This window comes from Cibotium barometz, chromosome 36 (assembly GCF_041138505.1).
Source record: "Cibotium barometz isolate CiBa-2024 chromosome 36, ASM4113850v1, whole genome shotgun sequence".
Lineage (NCBI taxonomy): Eukaryota > Viridiplantae > Streptophyta > Polypodiopsida > Cyatheales > Cibotiaceae > Cibotium > Cibotium barometz.
The window spans coordinates 25,608,731-25,623,019 of record NC_141081.1 but is presented as its reverse complement, the minus strand read 5'-3'; the positions used below and the strand labels follow the sequence as shown (position 1 = coordinate 25,623,019).

Genomic DNA, 14,289 nt, shown 5'->3' with positions numbered 1-14,289 from the left:
TTTTTACGTGAATATCAAAGGTGAATATCTCTGATATTTATACGCTCATGAAAAAACCACTGACTAGTTTTTCATGCCAATTGACCCCACCCAAAAACTAACAAAACTTAAAGCCTTCTGACACCTCTAACTTTCTTATGCTAAACATCATCTCTTACCATAAAACTAACTTTTCTCAATCGTGAATTTCTACACAAAATTCATGCTTGAAAAACCCGTCTAGTTTTTCACGCTCCTAAAATCTCTAACTTTGTATTTGTTCTTAACTTTCTCATTCCATTAACATGACCATTGCAACTAAGATGCATAGATTTTGTAGAAAATAAAGCATTTTTTTGGCATGATTATCTCTTGATATTCACGGCCGTGAAAAACTAGGGTAGTTTTTCATGCCAAAAAAGTATGCTTAATTGACATGATATCTAGAAATTCCATGTTCTCAACTCTAACTAGTTCATCATCATTCTCAATGACTAACACTTATATTTATTTGGCGTGAATATCTCTTAATATTCACGACCGCCATGAAAAACTAACTGGTTTTTCATGCCACCTCAAGTTTCCCCAAATGGTTCAAGAGTACTTAATCTTTACTCTACATTCATCATTGAATCATTCTAACAGCCATCTACTAAGAATAACTACCATCCATTTGACGTCATGCCTAACCAGACCTAGTCTAGAGTAGCTCAAAGTTTCCAGAACGATACAGATAGCATCAAGAGACTAACTAAGAGAAAAAAAAGAACAAGAAAAGAAAATTAGGTTATACAAGCAAGGATGATCCCCTACCAGCCAATGGAGAGTTGACGTTATTGATGCCTAATGTTATAGGATAGCTCCCCCCTTACTAAGGAGATCAAAGATTCTAACTACACATCTTCGGGTCCATAGGCTGCTTTAGCAAGAACCAATGCTACCTGTACCAAAAAAAAGGGCAAGAAGAAGGTATCTCGGGCCCAAAAACTCACTCATCCTGGGCCATACTTGTCAGATGTGGCTGGGACTATCATCAATAAGAAGGTGCCCACACAAAAGGGGAAAGTCACTTTCTAATACCACTCCCCAAAGTGCTTGCTTTTCCTGGAGACAACACCCAATGTAAAGGAGAAACTGTAAGCTATTGACTTAGACCAATATGCCAAAATCTCCCAAGGATCATCAATGCCGCCCTCTGGGTGGAGTTCATCAAGTCATAGGACAAAAAGATGAAGACTGGGGAGGTAACCATGCCAGACAGAAGCACATAAAGGGTGATATTTGAGAAGATGACATTCGATTGGACAATATCCGAAAAGATGACATCCGAGAGGCAATGCACAAAAAGGGTGATGATCTGAGAAGACGGCTTTTGAGAGGCCATGCAACTACCCCCAAACACCCGCACTCACTGAGTCAAAAAGAAAGGATCTATCGTTCGATACCATGCTGAAGGATTAGATCTTCATAATAACAAATGGGGGATGGAATATACAAATGTCAAGGACAAAATAGATGAGTTGACTAGACAAGGAGTGTCCATGTTCATGCACATAAAGCCGATGGATAGGTACAACAAAATTGACCTACATAAACTACATAAGATTCATAATGATTGGGTGTACTATGTGCACAAATAACTTTATACTTATTTACCCCATCATCAAAACAAAGTGGTCAATCCATAACTCCTCACCAAGGTATTAAGCTACATCTCAGGTACACCACTTCCATGGAAGAGAAAGTCCTAGCAAAGTCAGCACCAGTCACACAAGAGGATGTCCTTGGAAGATAGACATACTCATTGTAACTACAAAAGAAGTTTTATAGTAGGTATGGAATCAGAGAAAAAGAAGAAGCGGGCTAGGATGAAGAAAACCCCAGTTAAAGCCAATACCTCGAGAGACCAAATCTAGCCAAGAAGATATAGGGGAAGAACCAATAGACATGCCTCCCTCCCCAATTATGGTCCCTAGGCCGGAGTTTAGCATAGAAATTGAGTTTGTCACCTTCATCGAGCCACAAGCCACACCACTTTTATTGGACCTTCATAGACTATGCAAGAGTAGGAATCATTTTTATTTCCAGTAATATCTATCAAAGACACTTCCATAGAGATACAAGATGAGCCGTCAGAGCCCTAACAAACAAGTAGAGGAACACGTACCTTCCCCATCCTAAGAGGAATAGGTACCTTCCCCAAAAACAAGTAGAGGAATATGTACCTTCTCCATCCCAAGATGCATTTGTGGAAGTACAAGTACTAGCAACAGCAAAAGAGGAGAAGACCGAGGATGAGGTACCACAAGTAGAAGGACACAAGCTAAAACACAAGTTGTTCCCCTGTTTAGAAGAAGTCAAAGCCTCAACCACCCCAATAACATCAGATGAGGTTATTAGATGTAGGGTCATAAGCTGACATGATAGTTTGCAAAATGGCCTTTAGTCTCGATAAAGCACACACATAAGTACATGGTGATATTGTAATGGTTAGATCTTACAAATAGTGAGCATGAGGTGGGCTTGAATTCTAGGTGTTGCAAAATATTACGAACCGCTATTTAGGGTGACTCACTATTCACTGATACTTGGCACTAACTTTTAAGTGTGTAACGGGCCATTATGGACTGTGGACTTTTTTTCCAGGGAACATGAGTGGGTCAACATTGGTTGAAAAAAAGAATATCCATATAGAATGTAGTAAAAAGTGTCACTAGAGCACATCAAAGCCGCTTGGATGATTGTTGGCACTTGGCCCAATTTCTTTTTTCAGAGCAGAAGGCTAGCCGGCAGGAATGGCCTTCAGCCCCGTTCGGCGAGTGCTTGCAAAAGGAGATATGTTCATATGTTCATCTAAAATGGGATGGAGCATGTGGTGATGTTGCAATGATTCGAGGTTAAAGATGGTATGCATGAGGTATTGCTGAGTATGATTCCCATGCGCTACATGAAAACAAGCTGCAATACCCACTTGCAAAGGGGTGTCTACTTACACAAACAACAGATGCTTACACAAACAACAGATGCTAATCAAAACATATCTACACCAAATCCAAAAAAAAACCTCCACCCTTGGATCACTCAATGATTAATTTTTTATTGTTAACAATAATTGTACTTACATAAACAATTAATGCTAATTAAAAATTAAATGCACAAAATCCAGAATGACTTGCAAAATAGCGTTTCACTCTTGGATCACTTGCTCTGACTGAACAATTTCCACCATTCCACATGGAAACCGGTTGAGATTGTTGCACTTCTCCCCTCATTCCACACAACGTCTTGCATAAGTTTGCAAGACCGAAAAGAGGTTGAATTTTTTGCTTGCTTTGAAAATAGGGGTTAAGATTTTCAAGAAAGGAGTAAAGATTTTGAAAATTTTAGGAATGGAAAAGCAAGGGGAGACTTCTCCTTGTTGGGGACAATGTTCTGAAATGACTTTTGGAATGGGTAGGTAAAAATGAATGTGGCTTGTAATTATGACTAGATTCATGCCAGCTTGGCAAGCAATGGGACCCACAGGATGCCAGGTCAGCATGGGCCATGCCAAGCTGGCCGGGTGCTCAAGCTGCCACGTAGGTTCGTATTATATCGTTTTTTAGGGTGGGTGATGAAATCTCCGTGCCATGTTTAGGGTTTCTGACGAGCTCTTCATCTCTCTCTGCTTTTTCTGATTTTGTCAATTCTGACACCATACTAAGCCCTCAAATTCTTTGCCAATTTTGCTGTCTTTCATGATCTGCACCGCCATTGCAGAAATTTTGCAAGCAAATTGTACAATTCGAAGAACTTAACGCAACCTGCATTTCCATTTCCTTGTCAATTTGTTGATTTTATTTGGCGTTTTGGGGGGCGCCATTGCTGATCTGCGGCGGTAAATTTCAAAATTTTGCGAAAGGCGGGAAAAAAAATGGTGCTGTGGATATTCGGCTACGCTTCGTTGGTGTGGAAAACTGGATTTGAGTATGATGAGAGAGTTGTAGGCTTCATCAAAGGCTACCGGAGAGCTTTTCATCTGGGTAATTAGAAGATCTCTGGCTTTCATTATACATAATTATTTCTGCTAATCTTTGCTTAATTTAAGCAATCTAGCCTAATCTCTCTTAAGATACAGCTTGCTTTGAGCACAGAGGAACATTTGAGTTTCCTGCGCGAGTGCCCACATTGGAACAAGATGAAGGAGCTGTCTGTGTAGGCTCTCTTTTACTTTGAAAAAAAAGGGTGATCAAAGCAATTATTATTGACAAATATTAAAATTTTCCTTAGAAAAATGGGTGATCAAAGAAATTGTTTTTTGACAAAACAATTTATTTATTTTTTCCATAGAGAGATTGGTAGTTTTTTTTTCCTTAAGAAAATAAATGGGGGATCAAAGCAATTGCCTTTTATGATATCTGAAAACTGCCAAAGTCTTTTTTTTTGGGGTTTTTAATGTAAAAAAACAGATATTTTTTCTGCTTTTCTCTGCAGTGGGGTGTTGCTTACTGTGTGAAGGGTGTAGAAGCTGCCAAGAGGACAATGGAGGTGGGGATTATCTTTTTAATGCGTTGCTTTTAATAAGGATGATTTTGTGTCAAAACAAAAAATATTTTTCTTGCAACCGTGTAGGTTTTTGGCCTTTTACCAAAAAGAGAATTGGGCTGATCCAGAAATTGTATATGAACTTTTTGGAGGTTTGTGGATTTGGACCGCTTACATTGTTTATTCTGTGCAACAGTATTTGCAGACAAGGGAAAGTGAGTACGATATACTGAGCTCTCTCGAATTCTTCACGGTATGTTTCTCTTAAAAAAACAAGAAGTGGCCTCCTCCTAGCTTGGAAAATATTTTCAATACTCATAAGGATTTTCATGAGAGAGAGAGAGAGAGACAGAGAGAGAGAGAGAGAGGGGAGCCCCTGGCTGTTTTTGAGGCCTTTTGAGGATGTTCATGGGTTTGATATGTTAGAATGTCTCAACTGATAGGCACCTCATCCACCAGTGTGGTGGTCTTCCAGACTAAGGTCTGTTGGATCTGTGTTCCCTCCAACTTTGAGCTCTGAATGTCTGCTAATTCCTAGTGTTTTGGAAGCGGCAACTTCTACCTTCTCTTGTTCAATCATGGGTCCAAACTCACAGAAAGTTTCTAGACTTTGAAATCCTCTATTAAACGTCTTCCTATTGAATTTTGATACCTGACCTTGGTGCTCTCTTCAATTCCAGTTGCATCTGCCAACAGAGTCTGAAATTGAGCTTCCTGCCATCAATTAATATAGGCTGATTTGGACTGTCGTTTGTCGGCAGAGGGTGAATCTCAGCCAGGCTTTTAAAACGGAATCAGTTGCAGCAGTTCATCATCTGCTGCCAACTCAGCAGTGGGTATGCAGAATGCAAAAGATGCTGCCAACTCAGCACCCAGAATCTGGAATGCAGAAGATGAGCTCTGTCTGACTTCCATGTCCCCATGACCATCACGGTGGGAGGCCATGGGTCGGCCATTCCTGGGAAATCCGGTCGCCAGCTGGTGCTGGCTCCCTGATTCCTCCCACAGGAATGGCCTCCCCATGGCCATTCCCTACACTGTCAAGGTTGTTCGTCGCAGCCTCGCAGGAGGATGCATCTCGGCCATTGATCATAGCAGTTTTCAGAAAGAGAATCTAGCCCCACTTTTCTGCCATCACCATCAAGTACATCCATTATCGTTGTAATGTGAGTTGTCAGGGATAGTTATCATATCTCCCAGCAACATCAAGAAAAACTATTCTCCCTGGAATCTGAGTTGTGAGCTTGTACTTAACCATCCTATCACCATCACTACCTAGAATTATTTTGCAGAGATATTTCATTGGTTCAACTGTCTCTTTCAACTCCGAACTCCAAACAACCTTGATGTGACTGAATGCACAGTACATTCCCCATCTCAGGAAAGTGAGTTGCTGCCACCCTAACCTTCAATTTGAAGGCCATAAACTAGATTGACCTTCAAAAATTAATTAAATATATGTCTGTAAAATTTAGATAAATTTTCAAAATAGTGGCCTTCTTTTGCAACCCTATTTTCTAAGAGGCCTTCTCTAGAATGTTTGTAGGGCTTTGATGCCCTTTGAAGGCTTCAAATTCAGCATTTCCCTCTCGCTTCTCGTCGTGAATAACCTGACCAGGATTCGTGGCAGCAAAAAGGGAAAAAGGCCTTTTTAAACCCACTTTAGAGGACTTTGCATGGCACTATGGCAGACCTCTATCGGGCATTACTCCTTGTAGGAATAAACTGTGCCTGTAAGGTAGGATTCATGCAATGAATGATGATGAGGCATGCACGAGCATCCAAAACTCCCCGAAAAGTTGGATCCACCAAGGCAGGTGTCATAACTGATGTCCAAACACGAGCATCTTCAAGAAGCAACTGGGTATAAAAGGACCAAGTATGATAATTGGTGGCAGTAAGCTTCATGGAATCACTGATCTTGGGAGGAGTGTAGGATGAAACATGAGAGAAAGAAGGGGAGAAGAAGAAAATGCAGCACCACTGAGAAAACACAGCTTTCAGATGAAAAAACACAGCTCCCAGATGAAAACGCAGCTCCCAGATGTGAAAACACAGCTCTTTATGTGCTGAAGTCTGTAAACAATAGGTTCATGAAGGAAAACATAGGTCCTAGAGCAGTTCCAGGCTTTGATACCATGTGAGAAATATGTGTTACTGCTGTAAATCTGAAAACAGAGAATCAATCACCATGCCAACCTGGACAAAAATCCATAAAATGCAGAAAAATGCTAAAAAGGGCACCTAAAAATGGTGCAAAAATAGTAGATAAAATATGCAGTGCATGGCCTTATAAATGGTCTAGATACGAGCATGCAGGGAGTCCATCTGGGGATGAACAATATTTCCAACTATCTCTAGATCTCTTTGTGAGTCTTTGTGCTGACGGTTGGATGATTGGAAAGTGCTGGATCAAGTAGAAGTTGGTCATCTCTAGGTCTCTTTGCGAGTCTTTGTGCTAACACAATGAGGAATGAATGGGAGCCTTCATAGTGGACGCTAAGTGGTCTTGCAATGTTATGGACATAAGGTACCGTGGATGAGCTTTGCTTGGATCTTTTCCTTTTATGGAAGGGGACTTTATATGGACACCATGAAGTTGAGGATAGTTCCAAATGGGAGTGGGAGAGAATGTGAGACCTCTTTTGTAGTAGTGGCACGTGGTAGACAAGCATTACTTAGCAACATTGGGTAGTGTGTGTAGTAGTGGACAGCAGGCAGGCAGGTGCACAGGCAGGTTCAGCATGAAACTTGGGCTTAAAGACCCACTTGACCCCAATGACCTATTTATGGAGAGGCCGGTCCACAAGCTCCCATGTACGATTCCTCTTTGTGGCATCAATCTCGGCCTCCATGGCTGCTTGCCACTCAGGAAGAGCAATAGCCTCTTTAGCTGTAGTAGGCTCATATGACTATATCACTGTACTCATCAGGGCGAGGTTACAAGAATGTCGAAGCTGCTGTAATCTCCGTGCCCGTGTCAAAGATTGTGCTGAAGAATCAACAAGCTGATGAAGTCGGAGAGATTAGAATCACAACAATGGTTTCCAGCCATCGTGGAATCTTGGGGGAAATCCTCCATTGCATTGGAGCAGTAGCAGGAGGAGAAGCCACGGTAGGAGAAAGTGGGGGTGGAGAGGCAGGGGGTAAAGATGTTGATGGTGGAGAAGCTGGTGGTGGAGATGGGGTGGCCGAGGAAGGAGAAGGGACCTTGAAGGTAAGCTCGGGATGAGAGTGAAAATAAACAAAGTGAACATCATGAGAAATCACCAAGGATCGCGACTTCGGATCCCATAATCTTTAAGCTTTGGAATGAGAGCTACATCCAAGGAATTTGCACTTCCTGGACTTAGGATCAAATTGGATCTGTCAGAATCAGGGATATGAACATAGGCATCACAACCAAAAACCCTGAAATGAGAGATGGAAGGTTTCTGTCTAGTAAAAGTCTCATATGAGAAATACCCTTTGTAGGAGAATGGTTGCTGATGTAAACAACAGTGATCACAACTTCTCTCCAGAAAGAGGGAGGAAGATCAAAACAAGAAAGCATGGTACGGGTCTTCTCCTGAATAGTCTTGTTCTTGCGTTCAACCACACCGTTCTACTGAGGAGTGTGTATATGAGCAAAAATTATGGAAGGCTTCGGAGATGAATTCTCCTCCATTGTTGGAGCAGACTAGTCGAACCTTTTGTGTGGTCGTAGTCACAGTCTTGAGTGACAAAAGTCACCCATGCTTGGAAGCAGGAGAAAGCTTGAGATTTTTATGCCAAGAGATATATCCAAACTTTGCGTGAGTAATCATCAATAATAAGCATAAAGTACCTGGCTCCTCCTTATGTAGTAGTCCGCATGGGGACGCAGAGGTCCATATGAATGAGCTCAAGAATATGAGAAGCGTGATGAGAGTAGCCTCGTGAGGAAAGGCATCTCGGTGTTGCTTGCCATGAAGACAAGCGACACAAGTGTAGTGGGAGGGTTTTAGTGGTGGAAGACACTCGACCATCTACTGAGAAGATGGCAATTGAAGAGAAGTATAATTCCAATGCCCGAATTGAGCATGCCACAAATCCATATCCACATGAGCTACCAAGGCATGATAGCTGTGAAGAAGTTACATCAGATGAGATTGGGACTCATTCAAAGAGCCACCAAATTCCTTCAACTGATAAAGACCACCTTCTTGGATACCCGTGGCAACAATCTGCAAGGTGTTGGTGTCGATGATCTCAAGGACGGAACTGTCAAAGTAGACACCATATCCTTTCTCTGCAATCCGAAAAACGGAGAGGAGATTGTTGGAGAGCTTGGGAACATGAAGCATATCCTGAATGGTAGAAGGCTGGCCCGGGGAAGAGTTAAGTCACACATTACCAACCGAAGAGGCCTCCAAGTCAGAAGCATCACCAATGGACACCGTAGAAGAGCTGGGACGAACGTCATGGAGAATGATCCTATCAGGAGTCATGTAAGCAGTATACACACCATCAACCACCCAATCCGTAAGACGTGAGGTGGAAGGAACAGGAGAGTCAGAGGGAAACTCTTCAATACCGATGAAGATAGTCTCCTTCGTGGAACAGGATTTTTGAGTTTGGTTGGTGGATGAAGAGGTTTGATGGGGGGGTTTCTTAGAAGAACCACCTACTCTCTTCTTCTTCCAACCATCAGACTGAATGTGACCATTCACACCACAATAATGACAAATACGCTCCTTATGAGCGAGATTGTTGGCAGGTTTGTGGTCACCTTTGTTGCTCGTGGAAACCTTGGACTGTCATTTGCTTTTGCTCTTAGCTTGAAGAAGGGTCTCGGAAGTATCGTGGCCGGTCTTCTTTCTCATGGCCCTATCCTGAAGCATGCCAACAATGGTATGTAGATCAGGAGTAGAAGGAAGAAGTGATATAGTATCACAAAAAGCAAAGAAAGTCTTGGGTAATTTGGCAAGGAGCCAATTGATATAGTCCTCGTCGGTAGCTTTGCTCCCCAAAGAGACCAATTGCTTTTGAATGGTTATGAGATTTGTAAATAGAATCCATGATGTTAGCAGTATCGGCAATCTCTAGGTAGGAGAGCTGATTCTCCAAGCCTACCTGTTGAGCAGAGTTCTCATGGTGATACCTCCTTTGTATGGTATCCCACAATTCTTCTGCAGTTTCCTTATCATTGTCATCAAATTGACGAGCAATAGAGGGTTTTATGTTGAAGAAGATAAAGGCATGAGCCCTTGTATCTTTGTCAGTCTAGGTATCAATCCTAGCTTGAGGAGAAGTAGCATTGGGAGAGGGTAATTGGCACTAGGTGGGTTTACAAAGCAAAATACAAACCTGATGGTAATTTGGAAGCGAGCTCATCATGTTCAGAAACAATACCCCATAGCCGATGATACCAAAGGAGAGTCTTCATCTGTAATGCCCAATCAAGATAATTGGTTCCATCTAAGATGGATTCCTGAGGAATGGATGAAGAGTTGATTGTCAATGTGTAGAAGCCATGGAATCCTCCTCTTGAATTTACAGCGGCGGAAAGGCTGTAAGTAGGTACTCGGGGGTTGCCCACTCCTCCCTAGACGCTGGGTGAGGTGAAAGAAAGATGTAGAACTGTACTCTTGCCAGAGATAAAGGCACATGGGTGAAGATGGGAGCAAACCCGATGCGCGATGAAGGGAGGGAGAGGCTAATGGAGCAAGTGCACGGTGCTACCACTACTCCGGGGTTGGAACAGAATACATAACGCAAAAAAAATACAACTTGCGTTAAGCTGCAGGGAGAGGGCTGGGAATGAAAAACACAAAAAAAGGGGGCTGCCAAAAAACCCCCGCAGGTTTTAGGGTTGGCCAAGATGAAGGAAAGAGGCTAAAAATAGCCTAGAATCAGTGCCAAGAGAAGTGCTGATGTGTGCTCGAAGGAGATCTCCAAAATGCAACCACCAAGGGAGCAAAGGAGAAAAAACCGCAGGCTGAAAACTCTTCTTGCTGATCTGTGGAAGCACACGATCTTTGATACCATGTGAGAATGCGTGAATAAGAAATGGAAGCAAGTAGAGATCAAACAAGAGAAAGTAGACAGCCAAGATCTGAAATGTATTGATTGAATTATGAATGAACATTGTCCATGCTTATATACATATTTGTAGAGCTAGTCGGCCTGTAGGGCTGGAGGACAAATGTCGAGGATTGATAAAAATGTCTGAAATAGGTGAAGAATATGGGAAAATACCTAATAACACGAGATAAATATCTGGATAAAAAGCGGCATAAAATGGAGTAAAATGGGCTGGAGATGACATTTCCAACATTGGGCTCCGAATTGGTGTTTGCATTCTTAGCCATCTTTTGTACTCGAATTCCATTTCTAATACTTCTTTCTTGTACATAATATAGAACAGTAGATTTAGGACTCTTCTGTGTACCGTGAGTGTTTGATTCCGCTGCTCTCTTCTCTCTGTTCTCAAACCCTAGTAGAGCAGTAGGTTTAGGACTCTTACGAGTGTACATCTTCTGGAGGATCAGAAGCACGGTTGGATCTGTCTGTATGGGCTGCTAGTGGAGGATAAAAGTGTGAAACTGGAGCTACTGGGGCAACCACCTTATCCGTAGCCAATTGCTCCTTTTCAAAGCACTTGTCCCTCCATGTATGTGACTCTGTTGTCTTACCCCAACATAAAACAATTTTAAACCTTTTCTTGTAGGCAAAAAGAAGATGAGTCTGAGAACGACTAAGACTTCCTTTGATACCAATGTCAGAGTGCATTAATGGGGGAGAGGGGTCCTATTTCTTTATAGGAAAAGTGGTCAACTAGTCAGCTAACTTGATGTTAACTTGTGTTTTGCATTAATTGCTTTCACAATCTGCCTCTTTTTTCCCTTAAAGCTGACAATATGGATGGACTCTTGTTTCAAGCCCTAACCCTAATTTACAGTCTAGCTTAACACATGCATCCAATGGCTAAGGATAATACAATTAGGTTCGGCCTTTATTTCGAGGAAAGCACCATTTGGTGGGGAACAGATTTATTTTGCACCCTAGCTTCGCTTTCAGCTATCTATTAGCATTTATACCTTCTACTTCTAAGGCTAGGGAGGAGTGGTTTGCAGATTTTGCTATTTGTTTGCAAGGGGATACCCTTGCAAGAGCTTGACATCCTCCAGATGAGGACTTGGATTTCATTGCCATCTGAAATCATCAATGTTACTACATGCTAATGTGACACATCCACAATGTGCAAATGAGGCATATCTCCGCTTTTGTGTCTTATGGACATGGCTCTCACCATAGCTTGGATGCAAAAACACACACACACTCACACACACTGCTGGTCACACATGCCGCCGGAGGAGTTTACCGCGACGATTCAGCGGTTCAGCTTTCAGCTCTTAGCTCTTTTAGGATGTTACTATTTTCATTCTTTCTTTCAGATTTGTTATGATGAGACATCATCATCATCAGTTGTACCTTGTTTTGGTCTCATGGGCCATTTCGGCCTTTAGGAGATGTTAATATATCTTTCTTTCTTTCTCTCACACACTCACGCATAGAGGCTTTGTATGGAGCGTCCAGACTTGAAGTCTATAATATTTTTTAATGTAGAGTTGTGTGAGGGTGTGGGAGGAGGACCTACTCTAGGGCTTGAATTTGACTTAATTTTTTCAAAAGTAAAAATTTCAATTGTCTTCTTTTTCTTTTTTCTTTTTTTCCAGGAAGAGTCGCCCGACAAACCTGCCATCTCGGAAGTTTTGGTGTGAGTGGCCTTGATCATCATTTTTTAAACTAAAACTAATCAATAGAGTGAGCTTTTTCTCTTGGTTCAACTTTTTGTAGTGGGGGTAATTGATCCCTTGTTTTTAAGTATGAGATTAGTGACTTGATTAGTGATGTTAACTACAGGTTTATGTCTACCCCTGATAAAATGAGAAACAAATACTACTTGGGTCTTGCACCTCTAGAGGACATGGCCTTGTGAGTGTACAAAATGCCAGCCTTCACATCTACAAAATTAATAAAGTGTAATTATAGAAAGAAGCACACTTCTTTAAATTAAGTAAAACCGTAACGACTCCTTTTTTTTTTTTTTTTGGTCGACATGCACGCACACATGCACATGCAAACATGCACACATACGTGTGTGCACATATGTATACATGACATGCATGCATGCATACACATGCACGTATGTGTACATGACATGCACGCATGCATACATACGCGTGTGCACGTATGTATACATGACAAACATGCATACATATGCGTGTGCACGTATATATACATGACATGACATGCATGCATGCACGTATGTATACATGACATGCATGCATGTATACATGTGCATGTGTGAGTGTGAGTGTGTATGTATGTGTTAAGGGTTGAATTCATGGGGGTAGCATGAGATGATAGCCACTCGGGCAGAGGATCGTGGACTTAATTTACTCTATTCTTAATCGATGCTCTTTGTGAACTGCAGGCAGATTGCAACAGCATCAGGCCCATCAGGACTCAATTCAGATTATCTTTTCAGCCTAGTGAAAGCCCTTAAAGAGATTGGTAAGCTTTATAAACCTAAGCTTATTGATGAGATTAAGCTAGGTTATGTTATTCTAAATTGAGATTAATAGTTATTAGTATTTTCCTTTCCCATGCTGTTTGTAAAAGGCAGCTTTATTTTTTCTAATTATGTGCTTTTAAATAGGGCATGAAGACGCAGAGGTTATTGAGTTGGCATGTGCAGTAAGAAAAATAATCAATCAAAAAAGGAATCCAAAGAGCAGTCAGAGGTTGACACCTAAACCCAATGGCAAGGGGCTTTCAACACAGATTCAAACTGTAGATTCTTTACAATCCCAATTGCCCATAACCTTAAATGGGCTTAGTCCCACATCTAGTCCAAAGTTACTTAAAAGCCGTGCCTTGTGATGCTTGGTGCTTAGGGGCCTTACACACACTATTCCTTGTGATGCTTGGTACTTAGGGGCTTTACACACTATTCCTTCCCATAGGGTGGACCACAGCCCTAAGTCCTTGCATAGCATTCCATGGCTTAGATGGTCCTAGCCTGTGAGAGGGAAGAATGTGTGTAGGCCTTTATAGGGTGTGTGTGTGTCTTGAAGGTGCACTTGATCTCATTTTTTGGGGTGAAAAACATCAACCTCAACCTGATGCAAGAGATTCAGGGGGGGTTTTACATTCTTGGAAAGCATGGGTGCCCACTCAACTACTCGTGGGAACTTGGTTGTTGCTATTTTAAGATAAAACAGCACCCTCACATTTTCTTTTACATATAGGGTGTCCTTTTGAATGTGTAACTTCTTCACATTCAAACCTAACCTTGCTTCTCATTCTCAACATTGTTTTAAAGGATAGAGCCATTAAACTCATTCAAGGGGAAATTTATTGCAATTTTGTGAGAAATTTTTGCTTTTGAAGTAATAAGATTATCTAAGAGAAACTTTTGCTTTTGAAATAATAAGATTATTTAGAGGTATATATAGACTTCACAAATGTGAAGTAAAAGTTTTTGTTTTGCTTTTGAAATATTGAATTATTTGGGGGTATGACAAAATGTTTGAAGTGAGAGGTTGGCTTTGTTCTTTGTTCTTATTATATCCAAAGTTGTTTTTTTTGTTAACCTTGAGGCTATTTGTTTGAAACTATCTCAAGCATGTTGCTTGACCTTGAGGGTGAGGGTATAGTCTTGAATTTAATCTCAAGTGCGTGATGTGTTAGCATTTACTCCATAAGGAACCTAGTAACACACAACTATTGCCTTATTTTGAAGGGAACCTATTCAGT

At 41.4% G+C, this 14,289-nt stretch overlaps 1 protein-coding gene across 1 annotated transcript; it reads left to right on the top strand.

The window, feature by feature from the left end:
• Positions 1-3,600: 3,600 nt before the first annotated feature.
• LOC147617697 (gamma-glutamylcyclotransferase 2-2-like) lies at positions 3,601-13,872 on the top strand. The gene is made up of 8 exons (XM_086775943.1): positions 3,601-4,001; positions 4,097-4,173; positions 4,453-4,506; positions 4,700-4,756; positions 12,204-12,244; positions 12,391-12,462; positions 12,965-13,044; positions 13,190-13,872. Exons 1-8 carry the CDS (start codon positions 3,893-3,895, stop codon positions 13,411-13,413), a joined length of 714 nt encoding a protein of 237 aa, XP_086632069.1. The 5' UTR covers positions 3,601-3,892; the 3' UTR covers positions 13,414-13,872.
• Positions 13,873-14,289: the final 417 nt, after the last annotated feature.